Here is a 20,757-nt window from a genome sequence, read left to right on the forward strand (position 1 = left end):
CCTTTTGGGAGGAGACAGGAATTCTGTAGAAGTGATGCAGAGAGAGTCTGCCTCGCCCTGTTCTAGAAGGGTAGTGTGGCTTTGTGCTTTCAGGAGGGAGGTGATTTTGGAATTGACCACCTTGGAGCTGTGTTTCGCCAATTTGCTGCATCACAGATTCCTTTGGATCATTCTGCAGTCTCCCACTCAGTGTTGACAGGCAGTGTACGAGGTGCTATGGGGACAGGAGCCTTGGAGCCCCCTGACAAAGGTGAACAGGCAGCAGAGAAGTGAGCCGGGCCCGAGGATGGTCCAGGCTGGAGGCAGGCCCGGAAGCCCAGTGGGTCCAGTCCCCTGAGTGACCCTGCCTGGTCGCACAGGCCCACCCTGCTCCCGGGGGTCCTGGGCCCACTCTGGGGCAGGGCCATCTCTGTGTGTCTGCAGGGAATGTCCCTTCAGAGTGGTAGCTTGTTTTCCATCTCGGCTCAGCTGATTTGCTGCCTTTATTGGGCACTTCATTGCTGGGATCATTGCACTGCTGGGAAATATTTTTTTTTAACTTTTTCACTCTATTTCATTTTTGTAATCTCATGGAACAATATCATTTCTGCTCACATTTGATTTTTTTTTAAAAAAGCCTATTTCATTTAAAACTTCAGTTTTGAATACAGAGCACTTCAGAGTTGTTATTAAAAGACTTTTTCAGTCTCAAATAGAGAATACTAGAAATGAAGTGCCATTTTGGAAAAAAAGAAAAGAAAGAAAAACATCATCAACCTATCTGTAACATCAAGGTAGGCATCCAAAATATCAGGAAGAAAATTTCTATGTGGTACTGTGAGTTCATGACAAACTAATGGTACATGTAGGGGATTTTGTTTCCCTAGCCAGATTCAATTCTCATTTATTATTATAAGTTCCTAAAGCTGAATTTATAAATTCCAACAAGTACATTGATGCAATAAGACACAGTCTTGTGAATTAAGATTAGAGTGTGCATAGAAAGATGATGAATACAAACTATGAATTCAATCATATGTGCCCATTGCCCATATTACATATGAATCCAACAAATAAGCTAGCATACCTCCTACTATTTTGTATTTGCTCCTAATGCTTGCCCTGTACCTTGTGTCTAGAACATAATGCTGGTGGTGGTGATGGTGATGGTGATGGCGATTATGATGGTGGTGGTGATGGTGATGATGGTGATGATGGTGATGGTGATGATGATGGTGATGATGGTGATGATACTCACCTTCACTTTGATGGCACTTGCCCATGCAGGCCCTATCCCAGTGTTTACCAATATGAACATTGGGATGACTCTGACCTATGCATTGTAATGTGTCCATCTCATAGATGAGGCAGGGGAGGCATAGGGAAGTAGTACCAGCACAAACCCCCCCTCCAGGAAGTGGCACAGCTGGATCTGACCAGGCACTTGGCCCCCAATCCCTGTTCTTCCTCGCTGGACTCTGGGGTCTGCTGCCTCTCATCAAAAGCACTCAGTAAAGTCCTATGTCACTGGGTCGAGGGTGTTTTCTGTCCTGACTTTACTGGATGGGTTTTCATGATAAAAGCTGTAATGGTAATTCTGCATGGGGTGCAGGAGTAAGGCTGGCACTTCAGGATCTCTATTTGTTAAAACAGAAAGTAAAATTCTTCCTTGGGCCTCCTAACAGGTGGCTTCTGTTAGGAGATTGGCTTATATTCTTCTAAGTATTTTTCTATGTACATATAAACTTAAATCCATATATATGTGTGTATTCCCAAAGTGTATATACAGTCGACCCACAGTCATTGTAGGTCTTGTCCACGGATTATGACAAATCCATTTCTGTGTGTTCCCTAAAAACAATCCTAAACAAAATGTTCACACGTTGAATTGTCTTCTCATTAACAATATATCAGGCTCATATTTCTATATCAGTACATATAGATCTACCTCATTCTTCTCATGACTGCAAAGTGTTATGGCATCATTGTTTCTTTAATCAGTCCCAACTCTAATTTCTAACTCTTTGGATCAATGCTCTAGTGAATATCCTTTCAGATACAAATTTGCTTAATGGTGTTTCTGTAGGAGAGATTTTTAGAAATGGGATTATGATGGGAAAGTATATCTGTGTTTTCAATTTTGATAGATTCTGCCCAATTACCTTCCAAAAGTGTTTTCTTAATTTATTCTCCCACCAACAAAGGATGAGAGTGAACATTTCCTCATACCCTCCCCAATGTAGGATATCTCTCTATCTATCTATCTATCATCTATCATCTATCTATATCTACCTATCATCTGTCTTTAAAACCATGAAGTTGAAAGCCATATGCAGATTTTATATGATTCCAAGTAGTAGAACCCAAGTATCGTACTTCTCAGTAGACTGTACTCATGGAAACCCTAGATAGGCTGAAAGAGAAATGAGTCCCATGGTTCTGCCCATGATTTCTGAGAGCATCCTCTTCCTACATTCCTGGGACCAAGGATATCCACAGAACAGTTTTTAATGAGTGTCAGACTGGTTTTCTTTCATTTTGTCTTATTCACTCATTCATTTAAAAATGAGCATTGAGTATCTCCTATGCACCAGGTAGCACCTGGGTCAGATATCTTCCTAGGAGCTAAGTTATAAACAGTGGCGTGCTCCAGCCCACTCCTATCCACTAGAGAAAACAAATCTCTTCGGCATCTTGAAATCAGCCATTGCGGGAGGATTTACACATGTAAATCAGCAAATGCTACAAATGAGAGTTTTCTTCTTGGAGGGCCAGTTGCTTGGCAATTTCCCTGCATACCACTGGGTGCAGCAATGGATAAGTTTGACAAAGTCACCACTCCCATGGACCTGAGTGGTGTGGTTACAGGCCAGCTCTTGCGCTGGCTCTGTCGCTTGCTAGCTATTGAGCCCAAGCTTGCCATTCCTTTGCCTTGGTTTCTGACGTCCAATGGCATCCAGCAGCATCTGGTACATAATGTTTTCCAAATGACCTCTGAGTATCTTCAGTTCTCTGCCCCTAAATATTTCAAAGGGAAATTGTTAAAGCAACACTTGTTCGTTTCTACGATAAAAATTGTAGTCATAGTTGAGCCCTTGTGTAGCATTTACTGTTGGACTACCAGGTAATTTTCTAAGTACATTACATATATTAATGCATTTAATCCTCAAAATAACCCTGTGGGATAGGTACTATTATTAATCCCACTTTATGAATCCCATGCCTCTGATGAGGAAACAGAGGCACAGAGTGGTTAAGTAACTTACCTAAGGTCACACAGCCAGTAAATAGCAGTTTTTCAGTCTCCGAGAGTCCATGCTCTTAAGTACCCCTAGACAGACCCTTGCCCAGTCTGATGAATCTAGAAAAGTGTTAAAGATTGTTCAAGATTGAAGACTCTCAGAGTGGACTCCTATGTAGTAGGTAACCAAACACTCTCTTTTTCAAAGCATAAGCATTCTCTTGAATAATACTGCCAGGAAAAGTAATTTTGGAAGGCAGCTGGGAAAACATACATCTATGGTCCACAGGGAAGAGAAAATACGTGACTGTATTAGATCATGGAGCTCTCACTGTGCCACTGTGAAAAGTTTCATGTATCAGGACCCTCCCCAAGAGCGTTATCTATAATCACATTTTAGCTTCCAAAACATATGTTGGTGAAATCTAGAGATATCCATCTGTCTGATGACTTGTAATGCCTCAGGCCTTTCAGTGCAAAGCTTCAGCACTTTCTAAAGCTGGTCACTTCTGTCTGTCCTCAGAGCAATTAGCCAGGGGCATGTGACTTTCCGTCATGTCAAATTCATTCTGGTAATGCACTTTGCTAAACAGCCTTTGAATTCTCCAGATTCAAGAGCATGATGTGAATTTGCCCAGCTCATGATTTCCGAATGACTTCATCCAGCCCAAGGTGCCAACACACCTGGATAAGACTTTAAAATCTTCATCTCCATCCAAGGCTTCTCTGCTGAGTTAGAGAGCCTTTCTAAGCCCTCCAAAGTCCTAGAGAACACTGGGTTATTGGCCATGAGTCACCGAGTAACCATGTGGAAGGGAAGCTGGGTGTGAGGTAGGCAGATATAATTGCAAGGCTTATAGATGGCTGAAACAACAAAGGAAGTGGGCCTCAGAGAGCACCTCTATCTCCGTGCACAGAAACAAAGGGTCCTGGTCTCTGGGTCCGGACTCAGATTGTCAAGATGCACCTAAGTCAGCAGTCACAGCCGCCTGCTGGATGTGAGAATGCAGCTGGATTCCAGCTGCTAGCTCTGAGGGAGGATTCTGGTATCAGTTATACCACTAGAGCCAGAGATCCCATTGGACCACTGACCTCAACCCCAAGGAGACGGTGAGAGCAGACCTGGCATGTGGCTCCAGCGGGTACCTTGGAAAATTCCCCTGGATTTTCCAGTCCTACCCCATTGACGCTTGGCTTCATAGTTCTACCTGTTCAATGGGCACCTCTAATCAAGAGTCTGTTGCCACCTCACATGCAGCCTGACCAAAGCAGAGCCTGCACCCTTGTCACTTCCATCCCATGCCGGTAAGAGTCACACTTGATCCGTCCTTGGAGGTTAAGAGTCCTTTGTGGGTGAGACTGTGGAGAGAGACAAGTGGTCACCTGAAGGGATTCCCTCCTCCTTCATCATCCTCTCGTCAGTGTCAGCACCACGTGTCTGCTCTTGGAGCCACGCCCTCACATACTCTGTCCCTCCACACCAAGCCAGGCCTCTGATGAGCGTGGGGCAGCTCTCCTGACCCCACTTCCCCTTTAGCTGGAGCTCACCTGCCCACTGAGCAGTGCAGACCTGTTCTGAAAACACCCCCTCCTGAGATTTCTGCCAGTGAAGCTTCTCCCTTGTCTTTGGAAGGTCACTCTTTTCCCCCTTGGGATTTCAAGGTCTGCTGTCTGCCTGGCTGGCTCACCTGGGTACCAGGCGTCCACACCAGAGCCTTAGTCACTGCGGCTGGCCCTGTACTTGTAAGTGTGGGGCACTGCCCATGAGCAGAGGGTGGATTCTGGGCAGGCCTGCCTGGCTCTGAGTCCAGACTCCATCCGGCGATGGCTGCAGGACCGTGAGTGACGTACCTGCCTTTTAAAGCCTATTTGCCCCTCTGTGAAGTGGGCATGACCGTTGGCTCCACCTCGCATCCCTCAGGGCTGGTATGTGAGGATTGAATGAGTTGGTGAAGATTAGTTGACATTTCCTGAGTTCTGTCTCGGACCACTTCTCAACCCCCATCCTCTGTCGCCTCCCAAAGTCACTTCTGGATTGTGTCCTTCATACCACAGTTTAACATCTCTGTCTTGGAAAGGTGTCTCGTTTGTTCAGTTTGATTCTTTATTTTAATTTAATGTGCATACCAGGGAACTCTACTTTTTCTTTCCATAATATGTTTAAATATAAATAAACATATAAACATAAACAGTCAGCAGACCTTTGGAACTCAAAATTAAGTCAAGTTCATTTCCAAGGCATGTTGATTCTTACAGGACATATAAGGACCACAACAGAGTTTTCTTTCCTGAGTTGGGACCTACAGGTATCCATTGAGGGCCCTCCATCAAATAGAGCTTCACTGAATGCACGGCATCCCTCACCCCAGTGGCCATAGTTGCACGTGTACGGATATTGGGAGGCGAGAGTTTGTTTTATCAGGTACTCCTCTGTTGAATAAAAAATGAGCACTTATCTCAAAGGGGGAAGAGGAAGTCTGCCCTTGATAATATGGATAATATGTAATTCTCTCTTGGGTAAATAGATTCCTGATCGTGCAACTCAGTAGAACTGCAATCACATTTTTAAACTCTAAGGTGACGTTAGCATAAACATCCCATGTCCTAGTTATTGATCTGTTGCTGCGGTAATGGTATTACCCAATTGAACTTCTGACATTGGAGAACTTGCAGTGGCTGCAATTGCATTTTTCTTTTATTCCTGCAATTTAATTCAACTTGCATGTCCAACTGTGATCTCTGTGAAAAAGTGTTGTTTTGCAGGAGTCTGCATAGAATGTTAAATCTCTCTCTCTCCTAGTAGGAAAGTTCATTCTTGGCTTGAACCCCAGAAACACACCAACAAAATGAAACACTCAAGAAACTTCCAGTTAGGAGCTCGAAGTGAGGTGTGTTCCCAAGAGTTACACAACTTCTGCCTTTTGGGGGTTGACTTTTCTGGTGCTAGTTTTATCCAGTAAATCCTTCCCCATAGATATATGTCCCATAATCATCACCCTAAAACTGGGGGTAAGTGGGGCTTAAATGAGAAGTGGGAGGTCCAGCCTGGAGGCTGTCGTCTGCTGTAGCAGCGTCTCCTCACTGGCAGGACAGAAGGATAGGGGATGGGAGACATGGTGTTTCAGACTTTGAAACTTGCATACTCACTTTGTTACACCTGGAGTCCAGAAGATTCCATCACTGCATTAGAAAACTGGTCTGTGTGATAATCCTTTCCCAGTTCTTCTGAGGGGATGTCGTGCTGTGTGGAAATTTAATCTGGCTCAGTGGCCATCACTGAGAACTTGAGTGCAAGTCTAGAATTGGTGAGTCCCTCGGGGACAGTGAAATAGTAATTACTGGATCACTAGCACCTACTCGAATGGCTAAAGTAAAAAATACGGGCAACACCAAGTGCCATCATGTATGCAGAGCAATTAAAACTCTCAGATATTGCTGGAGGGAGGGTAGAATGGTGTAGACGCTTTGGACAAATAGTTTGGCAGTTTCTTTTGAAGTTAAACGTACTTTCCATGCGACCCAGCAACCCCATTCCTGGGTGTTTACCCTGGAGTAATGACACATCACACACAAACCTGCAATGAATATGTATAGCAACTCGATTCATAACCACCAAAAACTTAAAATGACGCAAATGTTCTTCAGCAGGTGAACGTATAAGCAAAGTGTGGCATGTGACACACCATGGAATACTCCTTACCATCGAAAGGAGCAAACTGTTGATACGTGCAGCAGCTTGGATGAAATGTGAGGGAATTATGCTGAGAGAAAAAAGCTGATCCCACAAGGTTACATACTGTAGGATGCCTTTCATATGACATTCTCTAAGAGAGAAAACCATAGTGACAGAACACAGATCAGGTTGCCCCATGGTCAGGTTGGAGGGAGGACATGACCTCAGAGGAAAGCGTGAGGGCATGTGATGGGACTGTCCTGTGTCCTGGGCCCAGAAACCTGTACTTGTGTTCAGATGCATACAACGATCCCCCTAAAAAGTCACTTTTACTGCACGTCTTTTAAGAAAATTAAATTAAAAAGTGAAATAAAAATCTCCTTGGTGTCCCTGGAAGGCATAGTGAGAGGTGTGAGTAGATCTGTAATCCTAGGGCTGGGGGTGCATGGTGCGTGCGTGAACCTGTGGGCTGGGGGGTTAGGGGGTGTTGCCTGTGTTGGAGAACATAGCTCAGGAGCATGCTTAGAAAGGTTTAAATATTTATTTATGTAAATAAATAAATAAGAATTTATTATAAAATCTCTTCATTCTTTGGCCAGTGAGCAGTTTGATAATTACTATTATTAGAGAGAGAGAGAGGGAGAGAGAATATGTCATGGTGGATCCCAGTGCAATCTCAGAAGACCTCACAAGGTTGGGCAGTTGTATGGAGGAAGATGTGGCCAAAGATAGTGTCCGGGAGTCCTCACCGAGGGCTTGGCTGGGTTTTGAAGGAGGAGGGGTCCACCTTGTGTATGAGGGGAGAGGGAATTCCATGCCGAGGGATCCAGCATAAATTGAAACCTGAGCTCCCCTCACCTGCTTAGGACGTTACAGGAGGGGAACCTGGGAGGAAGACTGAAAGCAAGTCACGTGGGATAGTTTGCATCTAGAGCATAAGCCTTGGCACTCTTAGCAGTGGCAGGGTGTCCAAAGTACATCAGTGCCTTCCCTTGGGGCCTTGCAACCTACAACACGTATTGCTAAAGAACTTCTTTGATATTCCAAACAACAGATCAGAAAGATCCGAGAGGAAGGTACTGTGAAAGAATAAATCTAGCCCTGCTTCTGGCTCATGTTGACACCCATATCCTGAGCCCCACCCAATCCTACACCCACAGTGGGCTGGGTCCTCTTTTTCTGTACCAGAGACAGCAGACTCCAGGCCGCCGTGATTGCTGAGAGCTACCGGAGATCACAGGTCACTGCCCCGCACCATCTGGCCACTTCCACTTAGCCCTGGGAGTAGGAATTTCCAAGATCATGGTTTATTTTATGTATTTCATTTTATTTTGAAACAGATTGTCATTTATTTGTCTTTTACAACAAGATATCTGGGCATAGGATAGGGCCACTGCTAGTGCATATGGCACTTTTATGTAGATTATAGAAGAGTGCCCCTTCTGAATAGACAGATTGCAGAAGGGCTCCCCAGCACTGTTGGAACAGCCCTGCACCCTCTTGGGAAAGCTGAGCATGGAGTGAATTTCAACCCTCAGTTACCTAAACCTCGGGCCCTTGGTTTCCTGAGACCAAGAGGCTCCAATATCTTGAGCATGTGGGCCCTGGTTTCCATTCTTTTTGCCACAAGTCTCAAAATTAATTCCATTTATTTTTCACTGGGAAGAGACAAGACACCTTGCCCACGAAGGTCTGAGCGCACAGATGTATTATCACTTCCCTGGATCAAGGAGCCCTTTTCTGTGGGATTTCGATCTGTCTTCTACTCAACACTTGCTAAACCTCGTCCAAGTCTTTTCCTGAGGTTTGCTTCTCCTTATATCAGCTGCATGAGAAGTGGCAACAAAAGCAGTGGCTTCAGGGAGAGCTGGGGAGGGGCAGGTGGGTGCACCGGGATTCGGGCATAAGCAACCTGATTCGATAAAGCTGACTGCTCCACACTCAGAGCTCTGTTTGCTCAGTTGTAAAGATGAGGATAAGCGTGGGCTCTGTCTGTGCCCTGGATTCAGTTCAGAGGGCGAGACTGTCCTGCAGCCCATTATTCACATGGAGGCAGCTGTGCCTGGGCCTCGGTTGCTGCCTGCAGTAGCTTCCTTCTCATGGCTGGAGCCAAGCGCCCTTCTTAGCAGGATATAAATGCCAGCATCCCCATCCCATGTTTCCTAAAAGCTAATAGGTATGTGGCCCAGCAATGCAGCTAGGTCTGTTGCAGCCCAGGGTCCAGCTACGCCGTGGGGGGCAGGGCTGCGGGGGGTGGGAGGGGTGTGTGTGTGTGTCTTGGGGGGTGGGGGTTGTGCCATATGAGAGAGTCCTAGAGCCTCTTTATTCCAGTGTTGTTCCTCACCGAATAGGGGGAGAGGACGGCTCTCCTCCCGTGTTGACATAAAATGCAGTGACTTCTTATATGCACCCACCCCAATCCTCTCCCACTAAGGCAGCCCATTCCCTCTTCCCTTCTCTTCTGTCACCATCCTGACTAATCTATCAGTCTGCTCAGCTGTCAGGCAAAGTACCATAGATTGGGTGGCTTAAACAAATATTTCTCACAGTTCTGGAGGCTAGAAGTATGAGATCAAGTTGTCTGCAGAGCTAGTTTCTTCTGAGGCCTCTTGCCTTGGCTGATAAATGGCCATCTTCTCCCTGTATCTTTACATGGTCTTCTCTCTCTATGTATATGAGTCCTAATGTCCTCTTCTTATAAGGACACAAGTCATATCGGATTAGGGCCTGCTCTAATGACCTCATTTTATCTGAATTACCTCTTTAAAAACCCTGATTCCAGCTATAGTGACATTCTGGGGTATTGCTTCAACATATGAATTTTGCAGGGACACAATTCAGCCCATAACAACTAATTTCCTAGAATCTCTTCCTTATGTGTCAGAAGATATCCAGGACTACTTAGTTCACATAGTTGTTGGTAACGCATGAAGATCTCAGAAGGTACACAAATGGATATTTGAGCTGACACTCTAGAGAAAAATGATGACACCAGAACATTTATTCATTCAGCAGGCACGCGTTTAGCATCTTCTCTGGGGTAGGCCCAGTGGTGCCAGAATCATTCCATACATCATCTCATTTAAATCCTCATTTACATCAGCAGGGTAGGTCCTTGAGTGCCAGTGATGGAACTGGCCCAAGGTCCCACAGCTGGCATTTGACCCAATTCCTCCTGCACCCACGCTCTGCAGGCAGCCACCAGGTGACGGCCTCTCCTCACCTCCTTGCCGTGAACACTTTCACTGAACCGGGAGAATTTCCTTTTATTCTCACCTTCCTTGGGTGCAGTGACACGTGTCTGCATCTGAACCTCCATCCCCTCTTGCTCATAGAATCCCATTCCAGACTAGGGAGTGGATTCTTCACGACTAGGAGGAAATGTATGAAAAGTGAGATTAAAGGCACATAAAACAAAGGGGTTTAGAACCTACGAGACTCCAAGCAGTTGACACACATACCAGGCCTCTGCTGGAGGAATAGAAAGGGAAATGGACCAGGAGTCTCTCCAGGCTGGGTGAAAGGGAAAAGAAAGTAAAACCAAACAGTCCTGGGAAGAGGATATGGCACTATTGCTTCTCACATGTTTAGAAAGTTCTGGAGCCTCTTCTAAAGGACCCTACCAGAACTTCCAGCTGTTGGTCCCCAGCCCCCTCCTGTTTCCGGGAACACAGCAACAGCAGACCTAAGTGTAAAGCTCATGTCTGAGGCCTGGAAGCCGTACCTTCCACAGTTTCCTTTGTGTTTTCCAGTGTAATCGAGAGCTGCTGCAGGCGTGTTTGTGAACAGCCAGTTCAAGAGTATTAAGTTTTGTCTTCTTGAGTGCTGATGCCCCATGTACTTCCTGCACCACCAGGAACAGGACGGGGGCTTGAAGAGAGGGTCATTTGAGGGCCAGAAGCTGTCAGGGAACTAACAGAAGTATGTCTTGATTCACCTTCGGAGACCCATTCACTGTACTCCAGTTCTTGAATTGCCATACACATTAGGAGTGATTCCTTATCTTAAATCCAAACAGGTTTGTGTTGGCAAGATGGTGGACATCACCTGACATACAGGTGGGGCCCTGCAGCAGGTCCCTCACCCTGCCTCTGCCTCATTGCACTTGCCCACTTTAACCTTTACATTCTGCTCCTGGCTCCCAGTTTTACTACCAGTTCTACAGTCTTACCTGGTCTCACTGATACGCCATTACTTTTCTCTAAGCTACTTCTTAATGCACCTAAACCTTCCACTAAAGCGTCAGTGCAAAGAAAGGTAGCTGGGTGAAAACTGGTGAGGAGTCTACATTTTGCCCATTTCAGTGGCTGTTAGGAATTTATTTCTAGTTAAACAAGCTGGGAAATGTAATTAAGCACATGGTTGATAGGGATAGCCAAGGATGCATGCCAGAAAAACAATACGTTCTTTAAAGGTGCCAAGGGCTAATATTATGCATCTCCTGTTGGAAACTGTATACACTTCACAATTCAGAGCCTCCTGTGTGCTGCCTCATATCTTCAATCAAATTATTATATTCCAGAAATATGCATAAGGGAAATGATTCTACACATTTTATGGTGGGTTGTTGCTTGTAGCAGTAATTGAAGTACCTTTCCACTTATGAAAGTACTAATTTTATTTGTTTTTATTGCTTTTCTAGATGCAATTATTTATTTAGTGTGCTTTGGCTTTATTAAATTATGTTTACTATAGGAACATCATAAAAATGTATGAAAACAACACATCAGCCAAGCCAGCCTGGTGACCTGTATTGAGAAAGCTAGTGTTATTTTTCGTATCCAAACATAATGGAATAACTTAAGAATAAACAGATAATCTACGCTAGAAAACAATGCAATTTCAAAGTAATGTAATAAAACACCTGGACAATATGATTTCATAAATCTTGGTTCTAAAATTTACATGAGTTGGGTTTTGTGTGCTTATTTGAGGACACATGGCATTTCTAAATGGAATCATTATAATGTGAAATGTAATTAAACCGAAAGGCAAGATGTAAATGGTATTTTTGTTGGCTGGTAAGATATGGATGACTAAGAAACAACGTAAAGATTTTTGGTATCAGAAGACAAGCAGGAGGCTGTGATCCCTATAATTGTCCTTAACGTTGAAATTTAAAAAGGGCCAGACAATTTTGAAGGTCGCTCGGCGGTCGCCCCTGACCAGTCAGTACTGGCCGTAAGGAGTTCTTTACATTCTCTCTTTGTCTCTTGCTCCCTGTCCTCTAGTGTGATGCTTCATCTCAAAAGAAAAGAGGCTTTTTGCTTTTGGCATACTTTTTAAGAAACTTAAATTGAATGTGTATGATTTATTTGTCCTGAATTCTGGTGAGTTACCCAAGGTATAGCCCAAAAAATAAAAATAAAACAATGACAACACAGCCAAAGCAGGCAAAAAACAAAAGCAGGGCTGCTTAAATGAAAGTGATGTGTCTTTTACGACTATAAATTAGTGACCAGCTTTTATTTTTCTAATTGTGAATTAAAATTAATTAATGTGCTGTTTAAATAATGTACCATCTAGAAAATTTGAAAGGTACCAACAAATGTCTACAATAAAGGTTGAGTCTCTCTCCAGCCACCCCATTTACTTCCCCAGAGGGAAACTTGGAGACCAGGTTCTTGACTTCCAGGTGAGTTCCAAGGGTTTTCTGAGTATATAACATATATACATGTATATATACTCCCATACACTACACAAATGATAGGAAAACATACAGTATACATATACAGCTCCATCATTCTTTTTAAAGACTGTACCAGATACTCCATTATGAATGCATCAGGCTCCTATTGATGTCCACTGAAGTGTTTCCAGTTTTTTGCTTGTACCAATAAACACTTCCACCAACAATATACAAGAGGACCTGTTTCTTTCTGTTTCTTTTGAAAAACTTTTAGTTTGTTTGTCGACTTGAAAGACAAAAACTGATGTCTAAGTGATTTTAAATCGCTTTTGTCTTATTTTGAGAGAGGTTGAGTCACACTTAATATGTGTAAGAGCCTTTGTGTTTCTCTTCCTGTGCACTCTCTGGTCCTGTCTCTTGTTCTTTGCTTAATTTTCTAATGGACTGTTGGCCATTATCTTTGTTAAACTGTAAGGCCCTTTCATATGAGTTGCGAATATTTTGCTCATGTTTTCAATTGTCCTTTGACTTTATTTAGCGAATATTCTGCAATATATAGCATGAAAATTTACATATCTTTTTTCTGTTGCTCCTGGATTTTGTGTTAGACTTTGAAACACCTTCCATATGCTGAGATTATTTTTTTGAAAATTTCCCCACACATTCTTCTAACACTTTTATGAGTTCATTTTCCATATTAAAATTTTAATTCATCTGGAATTTATCTAATGTAAAGAATGACATAAAGGATATGATTTGTTTTTCAAATGGCTACCCGAGTATCCCAACACCATTTAATGATAAATAATATTTGGGTTAATTTCTGGATGTTTTCATCAGTCCCATTGAGGTCTATTCATTTGTTGATACCACAGTGTTTTAATTATAGCAGCTTTATTTTTAATATGACTGGAGTTGGATCACCAATTATTCTTTATTTTAATAATGTTTCTTAATCATGGTAAGAAAAAAAATCTGTGACTACATTATCAAGAATTATTTTTAACAAAAATTTTAAAATTTTTATTAAATGCCTTTCCAGCATCTATAGAGATAACCATATGGTTTTTCTTTCTGTTACTACTGTGAATTATATTAATAGATTTTTCTAATATTGAACCATCTTTGCATTCCTGGAAAAAAAGTCAACTTGAACGTGATTATCTATCTTTAGTGTGCCTTTTCATAGTCTCGGAGTAAATCTGATTTATGCTAATTTATACTAATACATAATACACTATACTAATATACTAATAATTTATACTAATACATTTATACTAATACTAATACATGTTCTAAAATATGTGAAGTTCTTCCTTTTCTGTAATGCTCTGGATCAGTTTAATTATATTGGAATTGTCTGTTCCTTAAAGGAATCTCGCTTAGAAATTCTCTTATCAAACTGCCTGTGCCTGGTGCTTTTGACAATATTTTCTTGCCTTCCTTCTGGCCTTCCTTCCTCTGTTCCTTTCTTTTCATTCTTTATTTTTGATGGTAGTTAGAAGTTTGACATTTTCTGGAGCTAATGTTCATAATTTATATTTTTCTGGACTAGTACTCATTTTATCCTGTATTTCAAGGTTTTTGCAATACGTTGAACAAAGTTGAAGTTTTAAAATTTCTTTCATTTTATTATACCTCCTTTCTCATTTCCTATTTGATTCATTTTTGCTTTTTCCCTTTTTATCTTGATTAATTTTTTTGTTTGTTTCATTGGTGTTTTTCCAGCACAAGCTTTTGGATATTTTTAATTATTCTACTGTTTTCTATCTTCTGACTTATACAGTCTAGTGTTAATTTTTTTCATTCTTCCTTCTGCTTTTCTTCATTTTGTTCTTTTTTTTTACTAACTTCAGTTGGATGCTTGATCCATTTAATTCATGTTGTTTAATATAGATATTTAAGGTTATGATTTTTCTCTGAGTACTACATTCTTTAGGTTCTGGCATGTAATATCTTCATCATTATTTTCAAGATATGCTGAAATTTCAGTTTTATACAGGTTAAGTCACTTAAAATTTCTAGATGGTAGCATTCTAGTTTTGTTGTCAATTTTTGGGACTTTTTGTTTCTGTCTCTCCCTCTATTTTATTTATTTATTTATCTATCTATCTATTTATTTATTTATTTATGACTGTGTTGGGTCTTCGTTTTTGTGCGAGGGCTTTCTCTAGTTGCGGCAAGTGGGGGCCACTCTTCATCGCGGTGCGCAGGCCTCTCACTATCGCGGCCTCTCTTGTTGTGGAGCACAGGCTCCAGACACGCAGGCTCAGTAATTGTGGCTCACGGGCCTAGTTGCTCCGCGGCACGTGGGATCTTCGCAGACCAGGGCTCGAACCTGTGTCCCCTGCATTGGCAGGCGGATTCTCAACCACTGCGCCACCAGGGAAGCCCCTCTCCCTCTATTTTATCCTTTTGATGAGAGACTGTAGTTACATTATTTTACTTTTCAGAATTAAAGTTTACTTTGTGGCCTCATGTTTAATCATTTTTTTTGTTAGTATTCTGTGACAACTTAAAAATAAATCATAGTGTTTTTTGCAAGACATAGTGTTCTATATACGATAACAAGATCTATCTTATGTTATTTAGGTTTTACATATCCTTTTTAATTTTTTGTCCATTTGTTTCCCTTTGAATCCCCAAAGTGCTATGAAAATACATGCCTGATGAATGTATGTGTGATGTTGAACTCCCGGTAGTCAGCTCAAATTGTGTTGTTTTTTGTCTTATAGCCAAAGATTGCCGAAGAGAACTTGACTTATGCTGAGCTGGAGCTGATCAAGCCCCACCAGGCTGCCAAAGGCATTCCCACCAGCACCGTCTATGCCCAGATCCTCTTTGAGGAGAACAAACTGTAACTCTGCATCGTATTTAATATCCGCCACCCCAGTTATTTATGAAACCTTGGATACAAAGTCCTTATTTTTGTATTTTCACTTGTGCCTTCTGTGTGGTGGGAGCCCCATTCCAACGGCAGCCCAGGTGCCTTCAGAGAGGCACAAGGCTCCTCTCTGCAAAAGAGCAGGGGCTGCAGCCCTTGGACAAATCTCCCAGAACAAGATTTTCTGGGTCTGAGCCCTGAGCAGTGAGGACTCTTGATTCTGAGACCATCCAAGGAGATTTTCTGCTGAGCCAAACCCCTTCATGTTTCTTCTTGTTTCTTTGGGTTTTATATTTTTTAATCTGAATTTTAATCTGCTACCCTTCCTGTATCTGTGATATCAAGCTCATAATATATAGCTAGAGGACATGCCATTATAGGCCCAAGTGTGAGATGGTAGATATGTACTAATTGGTTTTCAAAGGATCAGATAACATTGCCAGGGCACCCAGAGCAGTGCAAAGTGTTTATTGCAAGCGGTCACTCAAGATAGCATCTCTTGTTTTAAATAGATGCACTGACCCTGGTGATTCAAGGGCAGAGAGACAGATTGTGGGGCAGTCTGACATCTAAGCTGACAGTGAACTATCTGGATACCCCAGTGCCCGTTTCTCTACCCACTATCACCCACGGCCACCGGACAAGTAGAACATCTTTCATTCTGAAGGGCTTCCACCCCTTTGGCAGGGAGACTTATCCTGGTATAGAGACTCATATTCTCCAAGAATTTCTCACTCACCTTTTTCCAAAGGAGCCGGGGGGGTTGCCATCGATTGACAGAATGGAAGAAGGGGACCTCTTGGAAGTGTGCCGAGGTTATCAACTCTAATTGAATGTCCTCTCGTGTGAAAGCATAGTCTTTTGCCTGGTTCCCCAATGGTAGGAGAGTAGGAAGTATACGCAGGGCTGGAAAAATGTGTCCTGAACTCCCTTCTGTTATAAAGTGCCTTGCCCGACTCAACTTTGCATGTGAATTCTAATTGGCTTGGCTGGGAGGCAGTGATGCATATGGCAAATAGATCCATGGGGAAGTGGCTCTGGGGGCCTATATGACATCCAGGATCTCACTGAAGGCAGATCCGTTCTGGTACAGAGTCATCCTGTCAGCTGTGTCGTTAAGGACACTTCTTGATGTGTGAGTGCGGTCTGGGTGGATTTTTAGTGCACACTACAGAAGTTGTTTGGCTTTGTAATGGACCGTGTATATATGGTAAATTATATATTTTAAACACAACCTTGAGTGTGAGTTGTGCCCCTCTGTACAGCCATGTGAACTTGATTGAGTTTCTTATCCCCTAATTGTCTCAGACTCTATGTTTATACAAAGGTGAGTTAACCTCTCTTAGAATTCTTATAATGGGATAATGACTATTGGAAGATTCTGGACACTATAAATAGCTACACAAGTGCACTATGTTAACATACATGCTAAATCCAGTCCATATTTTCAAAATGAAAATGTCTTTACTATTTAAGGCTCTTATTGCAATAACTTTAAAAAGTAAATATTTGTCCGTAAACTTAGCTCTACAGTAACTTTCCCAAAGACCCATGATAGTTTACTGGAAAGGGACCAATCAGGAGCAGGTAATGATTTTCCAGAAGCAAAAATAACCTGACTTTACAAAGAGGAAGTCATTCTCTCTAGCCTGTACCTGCGTCTCATTCCCTCCCTCTCTGCCAGATATCCAAGGTAGTGAATAAACTGCGCAGTTTTTGAGGAGGAACTTCCCAGAGCATCTCTTTAGGACAGGAGGATATAAGGTTAGTACACCATTCATATCATAATTATCCTAGGCATCCTATCATATGTTTATCATGGCAGTCTTCCAGCAGAACATGGTTATATGGTGTTTTGGGGACGGAGGATGATTCCCTGATTTGCACAAGGAGCTATTTGGACTGGTGGGGCCCTGGAAGTGCCAGGTGGGAGTGAGAGTCGGGGTGTGTGAAGAGACGATGGTGGGGAGAGGGCCATGGAGTAGGAGATCTCCAGGCCTCTGCAGAACTGAACTTCGATCACCCCCAAACCCACCCCCTTAAATTCAGTGGGAGCTCCGTGCCATCACATATGGAGGTGAATGCATTCCACCAAGAAGAGCACAAGCTTTGAAGAGCTGGTAGCTGTAGGCTAAGTGCAGCAAGTCATTGCTATTCAATGATTCAATTCAGACTCTCCAAAACTCTGGTCATAGCTGCATAAATCCACACTGAGGTGCGTGAGTGGGGGACCTGCTGACATAGGGTATAAAAGGAGGCGGCAAGACCATCACCGTCTACTGAAAATGCTTCCCAAGGGAATCATGGAAGCTCTTGACAACATCTAAGCAGAGCTTGTCCCACTATTCTCTTTAGAAGCAAACTGTCCAAGCTCTGCTCAGAACTGGGAGCAATGGATGATTTGCATCTGATGCTTCTTTGGGATGATAAACCTTGATATTATTGTCATAATAAACTTAAAAATGGGTCTACTTATTTGTTTTCTATCAAATACACCACTAAGTCTGTATTGACATTTCTAAAGATAAGTAAAGGAATACACACCATTCAAATAGAAATTAGGAAAAGTTCTTCAATTTGTTTTGCTATAAAGCGTCTGTGGGAACAACTACAGACAAGCTGTTCTCAACATGGAAAATGGCCTGTGCATTTAAATAAAGTTAGAACAAAGAACCCATTGCTCAGAATGGAATGCAGTGGTACTTGCAGGCAGAGTGCACATACTCTCAGATTTGGCGGTACATTTCGGCCTAGGCCATGCATGGCAGAATCTTCACAGGAGGAAAGGAGGGGGAAAGGGGTATTCCCCGAATGCACCTGTCTTTCCAAGTCAAAGCCCCAGGCCCTGAACTAAAGCAGCTGTGGTAGGAGGACCGGGCTGGGATTTCTTTAAGATCACCTCTTCGTTAAATCATCATGTCTCAGTTAACTCACAGGGCATAGAAGAAAAAGCCAAGCCTAACCCTCCCCCTCATATTTGTTGGTGTGAAAGTGACATGGGGCTCTTCATATTTTTTAGTTCATAGTCATCATCCCACACACTGATGTGCCCAAAGACTCACTTGGGATAAGAACGCTAAACCAGTTGATGCTTTTAGGGACTGCTCATGGCCTCGTTCATCACTCAGCCCCTGATATGCATGACTACAACCTAGGCTGGGCCAAGAATGGGACTCATGCCCCAGGCCACAAAAAAATGGGCCAAAGCGTTCATGAGGCCCAGTCTAGTCTGATCAGAATTCTTAGGAAAAAGAAAGCATCTTTCCCTTGGGCAGCTAAGCTGGGGTGCCGCCTATCAGAACCACCTACAGCGACATCTCCTGCCAAGTGGAGAAGGCTTGGCGAATGAAGGAGATGCTGAGAAAGAGGCAAGGAGGACAGGGTCCTGCGAGCACAGAATCCCAGTCCCCAGCCCCTAAGATCCCCCAGACTCTTCTTTTTCCTTTAGATCTTCTTTCGATTCAATAAACTACCCACTTCTCCTACTATCTAAATCCTGGTTTTGCTCAAGCTAGTCAAGTTGCAGTGGAGAGAATTCTGACTAATACAGCATGCATCAAAGCTGTTTCCCAGCCCAGGAAGCAAAGAATTTTACTGAGGGTACCACCCAAGGAGCCCACTTCCATCACATCCAGCAACTGAACTGGCAGCCACGAGCTCCTGCCGCTGTCTGTTTCTCACTCAGTGGGGCCCTCACAGGGCTCCGAAGATGCCCTTCTCCACAGAGAGGGACCATCAGGGTTCAGGCCTGATGCTCTCCTAAGAGAGGGACTCTCAGTTTTGGAATAGGGACCCTGGCAGTACTGAGCCATGCTTGTGGCAACAGGGGAAGGGCACAGGGTAGAGACTTGAGAGGGCGAGCCCTGTCATGTGGATGTTGGAGGGAGCCTTTCTGTGCTGGCTGGCCGGCCCTGAAGTTTAGGCTGGCTTCCACATAGAACATGCTGTTTTTCCAGTATCCCTGGGCAGGAGGGAGCCTGTTATAAGATGAGGCAGCCACGTGCTGGGGATGTTGACCTTTCCCCCAGCCCAGCGTAACACACCCCACCCCCGCCCCATACACCAGACAGAAGCTATTCGCTGGGTTGGAAAACAAAGAAGGACTTCATCTTTTGGAGGAAGGATCTGCCTTCAGCCTGGACCTGCTGAATTTGGGCTCCGGGAAGTGTCCAGAGGGATAGGATAGACTAGTTCGCCCTAAGCTTTAACGTGTGTGTGAATCACCTGGATCTTTGTTAAACTGTGGCTCGCGGTTCAGGAAGTCTGGGTGGGGCCTGGGAGTCTGTGTTTCTAACAAGCTCCCAGGGGATGCCCATGCTTCTGGTCCCCAGAGCACACTTTGAGTAGCAAGGATGTAAACTGTTGGGAAATGCGGATCTGGAACCCCAGGGGGGATGGGGGTGTCCTCAGAATATAGGTCACAGCTGAAGCCCTGGCAGTGAGCAAACTCCTCCAGAGAGAGGTGGGTCAGCCAGGAGGGAAGGTACCAGGCCTGAGCGGTGGGCACTCCCCTGCCCGCAGGTCTGGTCTGGAGAGCAGGCGAGGAGCCTGACGGGGACCAGAGCAGAGCAAGCTGTCAGAGGAGTCGGAGATGGCCGGAGAAAGCTGTGTCTGGGAGTTTCTGAAAGGAGGAAGGGCTCAGCAGTGTGAACTCTGCAGCAGTCAAGTAGAATAGAGGTTAAACCTCTGCTCATTCTGAATTAATTGTTCATTTCACATTTTTAAAAAAGATTTGTTTTGCTGGGGCAAACAATTCCCCAAATGCACAAGCCTAACAGGCTTCGGTGCTGAGCTGCATCTGCACTGCTCAGGGGGTTTTTTCCAAAGCAATCAGTGTCTTTTCACAGGGTGGAAGATTTGGAGAAGACTCTTAATTAATGCATAGGGCGGGGCGGAGGGTGGCCACGGAGGGTTTCTGCTTCTGTTGTCATTGATAAAAGATGACTTGGTGCCTGCTTTCTAATAAACACAGCTCAACCAACTTCACACCGATTGAGTGTCCGATTGTCAAATGTTAATGTACTGCAGCCTATAGTTTTAAATAGAATTAGAGATGTTTACAGCTTTGGTTAAATGCACCTTGTTCTTCCACATTAAACTCTATTACAAGTGTCCTCCATCAGCAAACAGGAGAAGGACTCATTAGGAGCTGGTCTGTGTGAGGGCCGTGGCTGCTGCCGAAAGAGCTAGCGTTCTATTTCCCTTTATTACGGGTTTCTAGCTGGTGGGGCATCGGCTGTGATTGCTTCCTATTTATGAGTATGGTTAGAACCTCAGGTTCCTGGGTGTACGGGTGGATCTTAGGGAATCCACAAACACCCAGGGATTTTTATGCAGAAGTTTGCACTGCG

General features: G+C 43.6%; 1 protein-coding gene across 1 annotated transcript in view; it reads left to right on the forward strand.

Moving 5' to 3' along the window:
* VSTM4 (V-set and transmembrane domain containing 4) overlaps positions 1-16,640 on the forward strand; it is an 88,620-nt gene extending 71,980 nt beyond the window's left edge. Inside the window, exon 8 of the mRNA XM_036829487.1 lies at positions 15,258-16,640. Coding sequence (XP_036685382.1) covers positions 15,258-15,383 — 126 coding nt within the window. The 3' untranslated portion in view covers positions 15,384-16,640. The remainder of the gene's footprint in view (positions 1-15,257) is intronic.
* Positions 16,641-20,757: the final 4,117 nt, after the last annotated feature.

This window comes from Balaenoptera musculus, chromosome 16 (genome assembly GCF_009873245.2).
Source record: "Balaenoptera musculus isolate JJ_BM4_2016_0621 chromosome 16, mBalMus1.pri.v3, whole genome shotgun sequence".
NCBI classification, from domain to species: Eukaryota; Metazoa; Chordata; class Mammalia; order Artiodactyla; family Balaenopteridae; genus Balaenoptera; species Balaenoptera musculus.